The sequence below is a fragment of the Alternaria metachromatica genome, assembly GCF_023757995.1.
Source record: "Alternaria metachromatica strain BMP 0045 chromosome Unknown scaffold_42, whole genome shotgun sequence".
NCBI lineage: Eukaryota > Fungi > Ascomycota > Dothideomycetes > Pleosporales > Pleosporaceae > Alternaria > Alternaria metachromatica.
In genome coordinates this window covers 146,364-162,794 of record NW_026055533.1, presented here as the reverse complement: position 1 = coordinate 162,794, position 16,431 = coordinate 146,364, and the positions used below count along the sequence as shown (strand labels likewise).

Genomic DNA, 16,431 nt, shown 5'->3' with positions numbered 1-16,431 from the left:
TTTCTCCTTTCAACAAGTTATCCACTGTAGTTCCCTCAGCACATCAAAACGCATTTCCTTTGTTGTCGTGTTTTACAAGCAAGCGAGTCTAGCATTTGCAGGAGTTGGGGTTGCTATTTTTACATATATAGAGGCAGCTTCTGCGAAGCTACGAATAAGACTAGATACACGATTCTCGTATAATGTATTACTATCCTCTCCGCTCGTGGGCTGGGCCTTCTAAACAATGCCGCTCTTTCCGGATGTGATGATGTCATCAGGGTGCGCTACCATATGTGAAATAGCGCTTCTTGGCACCCGTGCCTCAGATCGTCATCGCTGACGGTCCGACGCCTCGGACTCTGGACAGTAAAATATGGCCATTACTCGCGTGATATCAGCGCATACCTCTACCCAATATGTCTTCAGATTCGAGTCTTGCCATGCCGCAACACATCGTGAATGTTGGGGTGCCGAGGCGCGTTGCTACCCCGCATGCTTGCATCCCCAGGGCTATTGCCATCCAGTAACATGCCAAAGACGTACCCACACGGCGCCTTAACGTGTACTTTGCGGCACGCCGTGGCTGAACGCACGCCTGAAACCTGGTTCATGACACGTAACGCCGAAGCCAAACATGCGGACATCGGTGTCGGTGGTTGGTAGCTCCAGATTACAAAGCTCGCGGGTTACACGTCCGACCTCATGCGCAACGACTCCATACTAAAGTATCGTGAACATATACAGTTTCATCACGAGCAACTCACCTCACAGCTTTTCTAACTCAGTCCGCAACCGCCCAATATGACAGTAACACAAATAATCCACTTCCGCGCACCCTCCGCATCGGAAGCCGACGCAGCAGCCCACGCCGCCGTCAAAGCCCTCAAAGGCGCCAAAGCCCCCGAAAACTATGTCCTAGGCACCCAAACCCAGGACAAGCGCAACCTGCAACTGACATCGGAATGGCACGACCCCAAAGCCGAGTCCTCGGCAGAAGCAAACACGTACCGCGAGACCGTCATCAAGACCCTCGGAAACCCCGACAAGATGTTCCACGTCACTTTCAAAGACGGCCAATCCGCCTTCAACAACAACGGTCCCATGTCCTCTCCCCTAGTCGAATTCGTGCAGATCTACTTCCCAGCCAGCAAGATCAACGAGTCGTTCAGGAATAAGATCGAGAAGGATTTCAACAAGTTCAACGATATGTGTGCGAAGGCTTTGAAAGGGAGTGGAGGGTTGACGTATGGATGGGTGATGGAGGAGCTGGAGCACAAGGATGTGAAGAAGGAGAAGGCGAAGTGCTTTTTTGTGGCGAGGGGATGGGAGGGTATGCAGTATTTTGAGGAGGCGGTTAAGAGTGAGGAGTACAAAGAGGCGATTGGGATTTTGTTGGCGTGGGAGGCGCCGTGGGAGTTGTGGCATGTGAAGAGGGAGTATTAGGTGGGGAGAGGACTGTGGGCTAGGACGTGGCGGGGCGTGACGCGCAGGTGTGAGCCGAATATATCCCGCGACCTGAAGTCGCAATTCCCGTCACCATCATGTGATGCGGACGTCGTCTGTGGGCCATGGTATGGGTCATTGCAGTACCATGTGATCGCGATGCATGTTCGGCGAACACAGCCGTTTTACGTGAAAATTTGGTGTCGTTCGAAGTACAGTCAATTCGGTTGGTCGGCGCACCATCCGTCCTCGCTTTTCAGTACCGAAGGTTCGCATTTCACAAAACTTCTTTTTTTTTTGAGCTAGACGTCTACGTTGAGTCAGAGACTATCCATTTGTCATCTTACAACAGTGTGTATGCAGCAAAGCAGAACAATTTGTGTCACATCACATCAAAAGTTCTTGAAGCCAGACGTGTACACTGCCTTGGAAAGTCTCTACTCCCCATGATGTAATGGTATGTGTGCAGCAAGACATGACGCGTACTTTCGCTATCTCCAGTGCCGATGCGACATATTTGGGATGGCTTGATTGGATCGTTGTTCGCTCTGCGTCAGCGCAATACCACCAGGGGCAGTAGATAGGACGGACTTTACTAAGGTGTCGCATCGGCGCTTAGGTCCGAGTCACATGCGCAGCAAGACATGACACATACTTTAGCTATGGAAGCCGATTGAATGGACTTAACTAAGGTATTGGATGGGCGTTCGGATGTGAGTTAGAGGTAGGAATCGTACATAATAGCTGCATCCTAGGCTTTTCTACTTAGACATCTTTATTATTAGACAGTATCGAAGACCTTGACGCTAGTACTAAAACACATCCGCGAACTACAAATATCTACATTCGCTCGACTAAGACGCAAGAACATAACTACAAAGTACTACTTCACTTCCATCTCAACATTACCAACATCATGGCCAACATCAAAGATCTGCAAATGCAGTGCAAGATTACTGAGCTACGAAGCGCTGAGTTGCAGGAAAAGTCGCATCGAGAAAAGATGTTTTGGACTACCCTAGACAAACGTTTCGGCACTAGCAAGCCAGAAGTCGTCAAGGAGGATGCTAGTAAAGTAGAAATTCCGCAAATCGGGCGGCTCGAACAAGACACAAGCGCAATGCCGCACGAGTCTTCAAGCATCGCCTACATTGGCATGAGCATGGAGCTGAGCGACATGCTTCCAACGGAGCTTCGCGACGCGATATACGGTGAAATCATGCCAAGCCACGTCATAGTCAGAAAAGCCGAAGCTGGCGGCATATTTTTCGAAAATGAGGAAGACGGGAACCGCTTCGACCTCGCCCATCACAAGGGCTTAGGCGAAGAAATCTACCTAGAGTTCGTTGCGCGCTTCTATCGCACGACACAATTCACATTCGAACTGCCAAGCGAAGAAGAGAACATAGCCCTGTTCCTAGCTTCAGACACATCCGGACTACAGCTTGATCTAAACAAGCTAGTCTCCAAAATCTCGCTTGATATCAACGAGCGCCACTTCACAAAGATGGAGGAGGCAGGATATGAATTCGGCTTCGACACTCCGTATACAAGAGCTTCGCCGCCAATCACCGAGCTTTTGATGCTGCACAAAACTCCCAAAATGGTGCTGAAGCGGCGCCTTGATTTCCTCACCACTTTGCTGCCGATGAATAGCAAGAGTCGCATCCTCATAGTCGCTTTAGAATACGACGTAAGACATAGGAATTATCTGCTTAATATCCTGCTGCCGATCCTGCAAAAGCTTAAAAGCAAGGGCTGGAGACTACGTCTGGAGCTTGAGGATTACAAGACAGCGTCGGGTCGATGCGCGAGCTTTACTGAAGACACGCTGGACTTCACGACGAAAGGCTGTTTAGAGGGTGTGCAGAAGTGGCTTCAGGTCAGTGAGATGGATGCAGTTTGTATGATTGATACTGACATGATCAAATAGATGAATCAATGAATTGGAATCATGTGTACATGCACTCTGGTTAAGGGAGGTAGCGAACACTTCTACGGCTACTTCAATAGGACAATGGAAATCACCCAGACGTCTACATTACCTCCCAGAGTGCGTGAAGCTTCATTTTAACACTGATGTAGACGGCAAAGCATGAGTTCATAGATGGCATTAGAGATGACCCAGACGTCTACATCGCCTCCCAGAGTGTGTGAAGTTTCGTTTTCATGCTGATGTATACGGCAAACCATGAATTGATAGAGCACTATATCCATACGGAGCGCATGACCTGGTCAAGCATACTGACCGTCAAAGACTTATACGTCTCCAACGTCCTCAAGAGCCGGTATACGGAACTCCAACGCCTCGCCCCCGAAAACGCCTTCTGGCTTCTGATCCCAAAAGGCCTGCCTACATGCGAGCAAGTCATCCACACTCATGCTGTCCCTACTCATGACCCAAGACCACTTCTCTCGGCTGTCCAAAATCGTTACGACTTGTCCATTCTTAACCAGATCCTGGAAGAACGGCAGCAACTTCTGCATCAGCACCAGCAGCAGAAGACGTCCAATGAGTTCAAAGTCTTCCGTGTTTTCCCACTCATTTTCTGCTTCGTCGCCACCCTCATATTTGAATGGGCCCTCGTGGGAAGAGTCCCTCCATGCCTCCATGATATGTTTCGGCAGAAGTAAGGACCAAGTCCTCATGCTGAGCCGGACGTCTATAGTAATTCGAACACCTCTCTGTGTGAGGGTCTGTAGCGGCGCGAGCTCGTTCAAGAGAGTATCTCCAGCGACAAGTCGCCATAGAGACGACAGCTCTGGATTTTCCTCAAGTACTGAGTCGTACGCTTCATATTCTAAATCTTCATCCGCAGAGCCTGAGATTGAGTCCAGATATGCTTGGCTTTCTTCCTCAGATTCCGAGTCTTCCGGGCCCATCCATTCCTCGTGGCACATATCTAACGGTATCTTGAGATGAATGTTGCGCACGAATTCTTTTGGGACCAGGTGCTCGTATCCCCTCCAATGGTTCTGATTGAGGAAGCGCGTGAGGTGGACTAGGCGGCCGATGGAGAAAACCGTCTCGCGATGGAAGGTCTTCATCTTCTCCTCGGCAAACTCAGGGCTCACAATGTTGGTGTCTAAGTACCACGGTGTTTTGCAATCCTTGCCTTCAAACTCTCCGTTCAGAGATTTCGAGGTGTATACTCGTTCCACGACTTGTTGGGTGCTTGCTTCGTCTTCCAAAGGCTCTTTGTGTTCGACGTCATAGTCGACTTCAAGTTCCTTGGGGTATGGTTCGACATAAGCATAGACTATGTCTACAAGCTCCGTGGGCAACTTCTCGGATATAAGTTCGAAGAAGACCATCGCTTCGCTATTGTGCTCCAGAACAAAATCCAGCTCTGCTTCAACGCGTGCCAGTCTTTCTTTAGTAGTTTGAGCTGTAGATTGGTGCACTAACAGGCGCTTCTGGTACAAGGCAGCATGCGCAGCATTGTCTGGGTTGTCCGTGTATTTAAGCTTCCGGGCGATGAAGTCTTCGAGTTCCACTTCTTTCGCCTGCTTGGACTGATAATCTTGCCTTAGGGTTGACACAACATTCCTAAGTGCAAGACAGCGAAGTCGGAAGTGCTCTCGTTCATCCTTGGCACACGATGTCCGTCCAGAGGAATCCGTGAAGCCGTCGACCTTCCAGAGACGGAATTTGTCGGCAGTCGTTTTGCTGTATGCCGCAGACATCAGAGTTTGACCGAGTTGATTGAAAGTAATGATTGGTGTGGATTGTCAATAAGGGTGAAGTTTAAGAGTTTTTATAATGGGTTGCAAGCGTAGTGTTCACCTACCATTGTTGTGAAAGTGGGGAAGCGGCGAGGTTTCACGACGCAACCCATTCACTCGTCGTGTGGAGAAAGTGCTTCTTTTGCGCACATTAATGTGAAAGCGTTTGAATCGAATCTTCGTGAAATAGCTTGTTGAAATAGCTGCAAATACGCGCCGTGAGAATGCCGAGGCAATCAACATCATATCCTTCCGACTCCATGAACGCCAGAAGAGAACCGCCAAAACCTTGTGGTCTAGAGACAGACCCGTAAGAGGAAAGTACAAATACATGTTATACAGTTCGTGATACAATCATCGTATCGTTCAATGCGACAAATTGTTGGAAGGAACCCTCTTAACGCCGCCCAGATGCAAGACGAAGGACAAAATGGTACAGGAATTGAAGGATATACAGCTAGAAGGGGTCACAATGCACGATCCTCGGGCTATGCCGCACATCGCGTACAGCAGGAATGGTTTGCGATCTGGAAGCGCGGGTGTGAAGTAGGGTGTCGTGAGGCGAACGAAGCGGCGGCGCATCGTGCGATATGTCTGCACGAGCATGTGAGCGCATATGATTTGGAGGTGGCGATCTTGGGTGAGCGACTGAGCGCATTGGTGAAAGCTCATATTGATCGGTCTTGGGTTGCCAATTCGGTGGGGCCTCCATGGGTGACGATGGCGAAGGATAGTCTGTCTTGGCACTGCTAAACCAGCCATTGATTGCTGCACCCATAGGGGATGTTAGGTCTTGTATCGAACCGGGTCTGATTCCAGTCCCCTCATATGTGGTCATCAGCGGTGGTGTCTGAAGATGCGTTGTGGTACTGAACTTCCGAGGCTGCGCACGGCTGGACGACCGTGTCATCAGCACCCCTGCACCGGAGGGACTCTTCAGGACTGACGGACCAGGAGACTGTAAGCCCGTGGATACCGTTTGCGATCGCATTGCTCGAATTGGTGGCACCCGAGATGGGCTATACTGTGGCTGCGGTGAGACGGAAGAGGAGCTTTGAGCAGGGAATAGCGAAAAGCGTTCCGCATATGGTGTAGTCAAAGCCGGCGTTGGGGTGCGACTGGAATAGCATGAGCTTGAGGAAGTTGGTCTGGGACTGTAGATCTTTGTTGGTGGGCTGGGTGCCTTCCTGGAAGGGATGAACGATTGCGGAAGCAAAGCTTGTGGTGATGCGCACGATGGCGAAAGCACGCCCGAGCTTTCTGTGCGTGGACTCGCCCAATCTAAGCTTCGTTGCCGCCGAGGATCTCGACATGGGATATATATGTTCAAACCGCGAACGCTAGCCTGCTTGCCGAGCGGCGTCTGCGGCCGAGGAGGCGATAGAGGCGACAAAGGTCTTGGAGCGGGAATATAAGGCGAGAGCTGCGGCACGCGATTGTATGGAACAATGACATCTGCGGTCGGGTTCCAGAGTTCAAGAGCCTTGGTCTTGTTATGTCGGCGAAACCACAGCGAGGACCTTGAGCGCCCTGTCTCTTCATCGATGAGATGGAGGCGACTCTTCGTCGAGTGAGTCCGTCGCAAGTCACCATCCATGCCTTTGAAGAAGGGTACCATGTATGGAATGCTGGCAGTTGCGATGCTGAGGCATACATGGGCTTGCGATACGATCGCCGGCACCCAGAGTCGGTATTGAGGATCGCCATGGAGCGTAGCCGGGAATAGCAAAACGAGACGAACAATTGCCAAAATAAGCACCAGCATGCGCGGCGCAAAGCATGCAATGACTGCAAATTTCCTTGAGAGCCGTACTTGAAGGTATGCTACGAGGTGTATGGAAAGCATAATGATTGCGACTTCGGTGGAAATGTCGACGATACAATAGATGATCCAAAAGATGCGCTATTCAGGTCAGCTTCCAGACCGTGTTTGGTTAGATCCTGTGTTGCATACCGAGTTGAAGCATCTTGGGCCTACAATCTGCCAAGGTCGAGGTAGCTGGCACTGAAACGCAATTGCGACAAGCGACACCGCGGTCCAGACTGACACTACCGCACTGAAAGCTACCACAGCTCGGCGGATGATGCGTTGCGTTACGACGACATTGTAGAATATTACCAAGATTGATAACTTCGCGAAGCCAATAGCTACAATGTAGACAATTTCAGACGAGTAGTATCCTTTCATGAGGAAGATGGTTTGCTCGGGGGTCAACGGACCAACAGTGCCGAGACCTTCGAACGACAAGACAAGAGCTATGATTGAAAGACTGACGGCAAAGGACTGCATGCATTAGCAAAGTTCGAGAGATATGTTGTGCAACTTACAAAAGCCACAAATATCAAGAGATCATCGAGCGCCATTCTCCGAAAGACAACAACCTTCATTATCTGCCGTGCTCCGAAAACCATCATCGTAATGATAAGAATGGCCCATGATGCAGCCCTGATGGTATTTGCTCGGTCGATGGGGCTGGCTGATGTACTTCGGGGCAGGAAATTTCCACTCGCTAACTTCATATTCGACATAAGGGAAAAGTGGACAACGTCCAGGAAACTGACCCAGAAGGAAACGATAAGGAAATAGTGAAATGGTCAGACCTTCTTGCCCCATATCACCCTAAGCATGACGAAAGAGCAGGTCATGGAGTAGAAAGGCTGTAGCTGGTAAGGCGAATTATGGGTGAAGCAGAGCCTCGCGTGTGCTTCGAGTTGTCCAGGGTGCGGGCCAAAAACAGTACACGAGGCGATCAATCCTAGAATATCGCTACAACACTTTCTTGGTACTGCTTACCTTGACGTTCAGTTCGGCAGTTCATCTCAAGCTGCTACACTTTTGTCCTGGGTAAATAGGACCTTGGCGTCTCTGGTTCGCTGTTCAGAGCCCCTCTGCCTCTTCCCTAGGATTAGTGTCCTGCGATGCACTGGTAAGCGCATATGCGACTCGGCAACGCTGCGTCATGCATCTAATCTTGGGGTGTATAGGCGCTTGCGATGATTTGTAGATGCTGCTGATGGATGGCGCGGCTGACATGCGCTACGTTCCTTCCGGCGGGTATGCGCGTTGGGGCGCGGGGCCATCCTCCCGCGCCCTCAACGTAGACGCGCATGAACACTGGTGAACGGTACGAAGTGACCAAATCGCGAAATATTTTCCTTGAATGATCATCGCTGACAGGAGGATGTTGGCCGCAGTCTACGCAGCAGCTGCGGATCGCTGGGGCTCAACGCCGGTGAAATTGTACATGGTTTGCAAGGCTTCTGTGCACTCCATCAACTGGTAGTCATTAGTTTGCCTCGTAGCCTTGTCGCTGTAGCCTTGTCTCTGAAGTAGAATGCCACACCGGACTTCCTAGAACGGTGAAGACGACAGTTCCGGCTACGTAGGCTGAGATTGGGTGTGCGGTTGTCTTGGGTTCGCGTAACGTGGCGCGTCTTTTCTTAGGTCTTCGTGCAGACCCCGGAAACCCATTCCAAGGCCAAGCGTGCATCCTTCCCAGGTACCGACAATGTGACTCGGCGCTTGAAGCTGTCTTATCTTGCGATTCGGGGTTTGAAGTAGATAAGGTGCCTATTCTTGTATTCGGTCCACTACTGAGCAGGTGATGCGCTCGAAACTGAGGGCGATCGAGAATATAGAAAATATCAATAAGCAGACCGCTCATGCGACGGATATCATAGTAACGTCGATCAAACAAAGAGCGCTTGAAGCGTGCTGATGAATCAATAAAATAGAAGGTGGGCCAGAAGTCGTTCGCGAAGAGCGTTGTTGTGATGGGTCGCGGAAGCCGCCAAAACCTTGGAAGGATGGGAGGGCCGCTCTGACCCAGCCTAGCGGATGATGTCAGCACCGCCTTCCAGCCGAGACCGCTCTCACCTACTCGTCTGAACGGCAGCTTCATCAACAGTGACAACACCAGGCGATCCCGACGCGTGATGAGAAACCCGCCAGCACAATGTATGCCCACCCCTTGCATTACTCAGGATCAGAGTGCATTGATAATCCAGAGACGGTCACTGCGCGGATCTTCTACGGCATCCGCCGGCACGCATCTTCGTGCGCGACAGCGTTGATGTACTCAATGCCCCCGACAGGCCTATCGATGCGACAGGGACAAACTCTACCTCGAAGACGGCGCAGCGATTTGGTTTCAGAGGCCAGTGTTTGAGTACCACAATGAGCCACCAGCAACCACGATAGTGCCGCTCTTGAACATCACCATTCCATAAGCGCTTGCCTTCCTTCTGCTTGCGTGGCCTCGAGTTGGCAAGAGAGCGCAGCTCATCCGACCATTAAAAAAACTAGCCTAACTATTGCTAAGACTTCTTTTAAGCTAGCGCTTACTAGTATAAATACTACACAATATGTTTATAAGTTATTATAGTAGGAATAGAAAAGAGTAAGTAAAAAAAATATATTAGAGTATTACAGTTCTATTATTACTAATTAAATTATATACTTAATATAATATAAACGTGTTACGCTAAAGTAGTATATTAGTATAAGTATTAGTAGAGATGCCTTAAAGGCCTATAGCCTAGTTAAAGTAAGTATAAAAGAGATAGAAATTCTTATTATTATCTTTATTTTCTTAGAAGTTACACACTATAACGTGTTAGTAGAGCGTATTAAATATATTTTAAGAAAGCTTACTATAGCTAATAATATAGTAGTTAGCGCAAAGGTTAGAAAAGGCATAGATATTAAGTATATCTCTTATAGTAGTAAGATAAAGCTAAGAATTATAAGTATAGAAACGCGTAGTAAATATATAAGAAATACGTTATCTATTCTTAAAGATAACTATTTTAATAGTAGACTAAGTTTATAAGGTGCTAGACCTAGGCTAGAATATTCTATTAAACTAAGGCGTTGTCTTATACTTATTTAAGTAGGCAGTTATACTTAAAGTTATAGTTATCTATTAAGATCTAATAAAACTCTAAAATATATTAGAATTATAATTATATTGCGTTTTGCTAATAAAGAAAAAAGGTAAAAAAAGAAAGAGAAAAACTTTAAGAATAAAAAAAAAGAAAAAAGTAGAAAGAGAAAAAGACTTAGAAGAGAAGAAGTATATATTATAAATATATAGATAATATATTTATATACTCTTTTTACTATAGATAAAGGCAGCGCTAGGTCTTCTACCTAGAGAGTAAGCATTGCTCTAGATAATAGAGCTATGCTAGTTAATATAGTAGGTTACAAAAGAGCTATAAGAACCTATAATAGCCTAAATATATTAGCAATATATAGAAGATATATTTTAAAAACTTACACTATAGAGAGTTCTATTCTCTAGAGCATGCCTATAGCGCTGCTTAGCGTATTAAATTAAGATCTTGCTATTAGCGTTCTTTTTAAAGAGTAAGCATAAAAGAGGTAAAGTAGGTAGAGTAAGATAGGTATAATAAGTAGGCTAAAATATATTAGATACGTCTTCTAGTTATATTTGTATAAAACTTATATAGTTTGCTATAGCGCTAGAGCTTAGAGAGAGTAGATAACTATAATTAGCTATCTTATTAAGAAATATATTACTATCTTGTTAATAACGTGTTATAGAAAGTAGTAGTAATTTAAAGTAGTAGTTAGTAGATAATAGAGTTAGTAGTAGCTAAAAAAAAGCTATTACATTATAATCGCGATATTATTATATTTTGCTTAAACTTACTTAATCTATAACTAATGCGCTTAGCGTTATATAACTTAGGTAGCTATAGAGTACATGCGCAGCTTGCGCGTAGCTGCGTATAGATAGAAACACTAAAACTTATACCTATTACTAAGTTAAGTAGCAAAACGCGCTAATAACGCGTTTATATAATATTTCTTATAAATACATTAATCTAATTACAGAAGTATATAATATTATAATAATATATTAAAAAGAGAGGCTAACTATCTATCTAGAAAAGTAAAGTATCTTCTTAATTAGTAGAAGACTTCTAGACAATACTCTATAATATATAAGTAATGCGTTTACTAGAGAAATAGGTTTACTAACTATTTCTCTTCTTTAATTTATAGGTCTTATATTAGGTTAGAAGCTTCTAGTTTAAAAGTAGGTGCCTAACCTTATTTAAGTTTACCTATACATATTAGTAACGTAGTTACTACGCGTTAGAGAAGATATATATATTACTCTTCTTCTACTTGCGCTTTAAGTTAGTAGACTTATAGAGTAGAATAGAAATTAAAGCCTCTATAGTCTTCTTCTACGCCTTATTTCTCTTTCTTTTACGTATTACTCTTATTAGAGGCGTAGCTAGTAGAGTTAATACAAAACGTATAGTAGACACGTTTATATTATCTTTAGCTTTGCTCTATAGTAAGATATTATACTTAGAGCTATCTACCTATAGAAGCTTATAGTCTAAGTCTAGAGAAGTACGTTCTTAGAGTAGTAGAGGTTAGTTTAGCTAGAGTAGTGCTTTATACTATACTTTAGCCTGCACCTTAGCTAGCAAACGTAATAGAATTATACTAGAAATACGTTCTAGTAGGTCTTTTGTAGATACTCTAAGAGTAGAGTCTCTTAGTAAAATAATACCTCTAAAGAAGAATATTACTTCTTTTTCTTGCTCTATTAATAATTGCTCTATAGGTATAGGCGCTACTAGATAGTTAAAGTAGTATTTTTTAATGTAGTTTACTAGCGCACTATAGTTACTAAACTACTACTATAATATTATAAGTACGTGTTCTATATATAATTTTAGCGCACTTATACTATAAAGCAGCCTATTAAGCTAGTAATAGTAGGCGCAATAGAAGATCTCTCTCTAGTAGATAAAGTAATACCTACTTCTATTCTATTTACTAAATAGTAGTATCTCTTAAGAAAGAATACTAAGTTAGCTATACTATAGATAGTTATTCTAAATGTAATTAGATTACGTTAGAAACGCGTTATTAGAAGACTTATATACTAACATATAGTCTTAAGTTCTATAGTAGAGTAAAGAGAGAAGGTAGAGAGAGAAAGAATAGTAGTAAGTAGGCGCTTAACTCTAAAGAAAGGCAAGAGGCTAGGCTAGCAAGAGAAAATTTGTTACGCCTTACTATATTAGGTAAAGATTAATATAGGCTTAGATTATATATATAACGTATTTCTATTACGTTCTACTAGCTAGTATTCTATCTATAGACTCTAGTACATATAGTAACTATACTAGATTACAGTTAGAACGCGTTTATAGTATAATTTAGCTAGAGTTATCTCTCTAAAGCTACTACCTACGCTCTTCTAGTTCTACCTTATATTTCTCTAGTTACAGTCTTTGCTTCTACAACTCTATCTTCTCTCTCTTAATTTCTAAGAGCGCTCTTCTCTCTATAATAGCCTAGTTGCTTTTAAGTGCTTACTACCTTAGAGCTTAAGAAGAGTTAGGCCTAAGAGCATATTAGAAACATAATAAGAACGTAATATAGTAGACCTACTCTAGGCTAGCTTCTAGTGCTAGAGAGAAGTAAGCTAGAGAAGAGTAGGCTAGAGAAGAGTAGGCTAGAGAAGAGCGCCTACAGCCTTTGCCTCTTAGTTATTTACTCTATATAATAAAACTAGATAAATTAGCCTACTCTAAGATACTATTATTATTATTAATAATAATAAGGTTCTAGTACTCTAATTTCTACTCTAAACTTAATAAGACTATATATAAAACACGTTGCACGCAGTAGACTTACTCTCTTTTTCTATAGCCTTAAAGTACCTTTATATATAACTATAGCGTAATCTATTCTTATAGTAAACGCTATAGACTATTTTTACTTTATATTTCTTTATATTCTAGAGGTCTTACTTATAGAAGCTAAAACACGTTACTAGTACGTTCTTAATGTATTTAAATGTACTTATATTAGAATAGCCTTAAGTAAAGTCTTATTAATTCTATTATAATATAACTTTATGCTAGCTTGCTTAGCTACGTTAGAAGTACGCTCTAATAAGTTCTAAACACATTACTTTATGTAGTTATTACACTTTATAAGACTACCTATAATAACAAAGTATGCCTTATAAGCTACCTAATCTATAACTACCTTAGATTTATTCTCTACTATATTGTAAGAACGTGTTGTATACGTAATTAAAAGAAGTTTTATACTTTATAGAAGCCTAATATAGGTATAATACTTATCTAGTAATTTATAATAAAGAAGAGCCTTTATATACCTCTAAATAGAGTATTTTATATACTCTGTGTTAGAAATAGCGTAGTTAATACTATAGAGAAAGTAAGCTTTATATAGGTAAACTATGTAGAGATAATACTATTTCTATTTATAGTTAACTTCTAAAAATTCTTAGAGAAAGAGTCTCTAGCTTGTAGAATTATATTAGTAATGTGTTCTTAACGCAATCTAGTAGAATATAACTAACCTTATAACTATTTATTATTTATATTAATAGTAACATCTATAATACTGTCTCTATAAAGATAGTAGAAGTAAATTAGCTTTTCTAACACCTCTAAATAGAGCTTAAAGAACTTAGTAAATGCCTCTATATATATTTCTATAAAATTAATATCTATAATAACCTTTTTAAGAGAGATTACTATATTATGTTTAGAACATATTGTAGGCGTGTTAATATACTTTTACTTATATTTTATAGTGTCTTTATTAAAGATAGCAAAAAGTAACTTAGACTACTTACTATAGATACGCTTATATAATATGTCTATCTAGAATATATTCTATTAAAGTAATAGAGAGGCTTACTTATTAAGAAAGTAGTATATAAATATACTATTATTAGTAGAGTATATTTGTTAGATATACGCCTATATTATATTAGAAACACGTTTCTAGCGCGTTACTAGCTACTTACTATAGCTAGGTCTTAATACTTAGTTCTAAGCTTATATATAACGCCTTCTACACTAAAGCTATAGAGGTATATTATAGCTTTATAAGTTTTAAGTAAGCTTCTAATTTTATTCTTATTTGCTAGTATAATACATATCTTCTTAATAGACCTAAAGCCTTTACTCTTAATCTATACCTAGACTTAGAAGAACGCTAAAGCCTTAGCTAAACGTAATTAGAATATTATTATAACATATTATAGAAGCGTAGAGAGCAGACTTACTACGTATAAGGCCTAGAGTTAATATAGAAAAAATAACTGCAAGAAGCTTAGCCTTTAGGTCTTTGCTTAGAATTAAAGAAAAAGAAGAGACATGTATATATTCTCTATAACACGTTATAATTATGTATAGACAAGATACTAGATCTACTAGAATTATAATATAGTACTTAGCCTTATTATACACTTATTTAACTAGCTACCTATCTCTATAGAAGTAGTTATGTTCTAAAACGTATTATAAACATACGCTAAACGTAATATAGTATAAAGTTACTTACTATACCTTAGAGTTCTAGTAGATATTAACACTATAGTATTATACACTCTCTTATTATCTTTCTCTACTAAAGAGCTATTATTAAATAAGTTCTTAAGGTATTTTAGGTCTATTTTAGAACTAACAGCGTAGAAGACGTGCTTCTTAGTATATCTAAGTTTATATATCTAAGCTGCACACTTAATAAACTAAAGTCTATTACTAGTAAGACTCTGCAACTTAGTTACTACGTGTTATAAACGTATTTCTATCTATAGTATCTCTTACTTTATATTACTATTAGAAGTATATAGGTTTATAGTTTACTTGCTAGTTACTATAAGATCTACTACTTATAAAGCGTCTAAGAGTTGCAGCGTAGAGCCTTTAAAGTTAGTAAAAGCGTATTAAGAACACGTTGCATACACGTTAAATGTACCTAGCTACCTACTTCTAGCAAGTTATTCTATTATTAGGTATAATAGTATCTCTTAGGCTTCTAAGTATATTCTCTACCTTAGGTATAATTTTAGAATAATAATAAGCCTTAAGTAGCTTAGTAAGCGTAGTATAATACTTAATACTTATATAAATATACTTCTAACGTTATATAATTGTATTTAAGAAAAGTAAAGAGAATATACGCTTTTTGTATTTCTAGGCCTTTCTATATTAGAACTAGATTATGTTAGAAATATATTAATATTACGTTCTTAGGCCTCTTATATTAATAGCCTTATCTAAGGCATCTTTCTATATTATATAAGTAGGTAGTAGGCAGATAATATATGCGTAGCTACCTAGTGTACTTTTAGGCTATATTAGTATACTTATAATATACTTATATAATATTACTATTAGGCCTAAGCTACTATTACTACCTATAAAAAGTAGAATAGAGTTCTTCTAAATTGTATTAAGAACGTAATATAAAGACGTTGTAAGTAGTATATAAATTAAATTAGCTTAGAGTTACTCTTTTTACTTAGTGTGTTATTAGCTATTCTAAGGTCTAAAAAGGCTATATCTAGGTTCTTAAACGCGTTCTTAAAAAGTAGTAAAAGTACTTTAAGCTGCTTAGCGTTAAATACTAGTAAAGAGAGTACTAGCGCCTCTATAGTTCTTACAAAGATAAGATATAAACATATTATTAACACGTTCTAGAGCTAGATTTTAGTTTTCTTCTATGTGTAGTACGCTAAGCTATATAGAAAATAATTCTATCTAATCTAACTATCGCCTACGCCTTATTCTACTCCTAACAACTCTAACTAGCTAGCGGCTATAGTTACCTACAAAAATCTAATAGTTGGATAAGGTGTAGCCACAGTTGGCAAGAATGTTTCAACCCACTATCTTTCCAGATCGACCTCCAGGATGAAGCGCACACTGCACTAGTGCCTGAAGATGATCGGTCCGAGCGGCGCCTGCCGGCGATCCGGGCCACTTTTGTCTAGTCGCCCCTATTTTGGGCCGATGTCTCATACGATGCAAATACTGAAACCGACATCTCTCACTCCGAACAGTTCACTGCCACACACAGGTGGCGGCACTCCTCCATCCGGGACGGCGCCACGTACTGTTCGACCCACTTCAAAAACAAGTGGGAAACAAGCACCACTTCACAAAGCTTGGTTGAGCTTAACAGCATCAATACTCGATGCTTGTTGGCCAAAAGCATGACGAAGCTCGTGGGTCAGACATGTGAAGTCTTGGGCTTGGGCGTCTGAGCGCGCGATCAACACAGCAACACCCAACTAACGTTTGATTGCGCTGGGTATGGGATCCCATAAGGGCCTATTGAGGATGCTTTCTTTTCTATAAGCCTACCGTGTCGAATTGTGTCCTTCGTTCAATTTCCTAGTACAAGTACCGATAACTTCTAATCTCTAATACTGTCCTTACCGCTGTCTTGGCCCG

General features: G+C 41.8%; 3 protein-coding genes across 3 annotated transcripts; 2 read left to right on the top strand and 1 right to left on the bottom strand.

The window, feature by feature from the left end:
- Positions 1-783: 783 nt before the first annotated feature.
- On the top strand, positions 784-1,425 carry J4E83_010226 (uncharacterized protein; the record flags this gene model as incomplete). Its single annotated transcript, XM_049337108.1, has 1 exon — positions 784-1,425. The coding sequence occupies one exon, from the start codon at positions 784-786 to the stop codon at positions 1,423-1,425; it is 642 nt and encodes a 213-aa protein (XP_049183810.1).
- A 916-nt stretch (positions 1,426-2,341) lies between these two features.
- On the top strand, positions 2,342-3,358 carry J4E83_010225 (uncharacterized protein; the record flags this gene model as incomplete). The annotated part of the gene is made up of 1 exon (XM_049337107.1): positions 2,342-3,358. One exon carries the CDS (start codon positions 2,342-2,344, stop codon positions 3,356-3,358), a length of 1,017 nt encoding a protein of 338 aa, XP_049183809.1.
- A 326-nt stretch (positions 3,359-3,684) lies between these two features.
- Positions 3,685-5,112, bottom strand: J4E83_010224 (uncharacterized protein; the record flags this gene model as incomplete). Its single annotated transcript, XM_049337106.1, has 1 exon — positions 3,685-5,112. The coding sequence occupies one exon, from the start codon at positions 5,110-5,112 to the stop codon at positions 3,685-3,687; it is 1,428 nt and encodes a 475-aa protein (XP_049183808.1).
- Between the last annotated feature and the right edge of the window lie 11,319 nt (positions 5,113-16,431).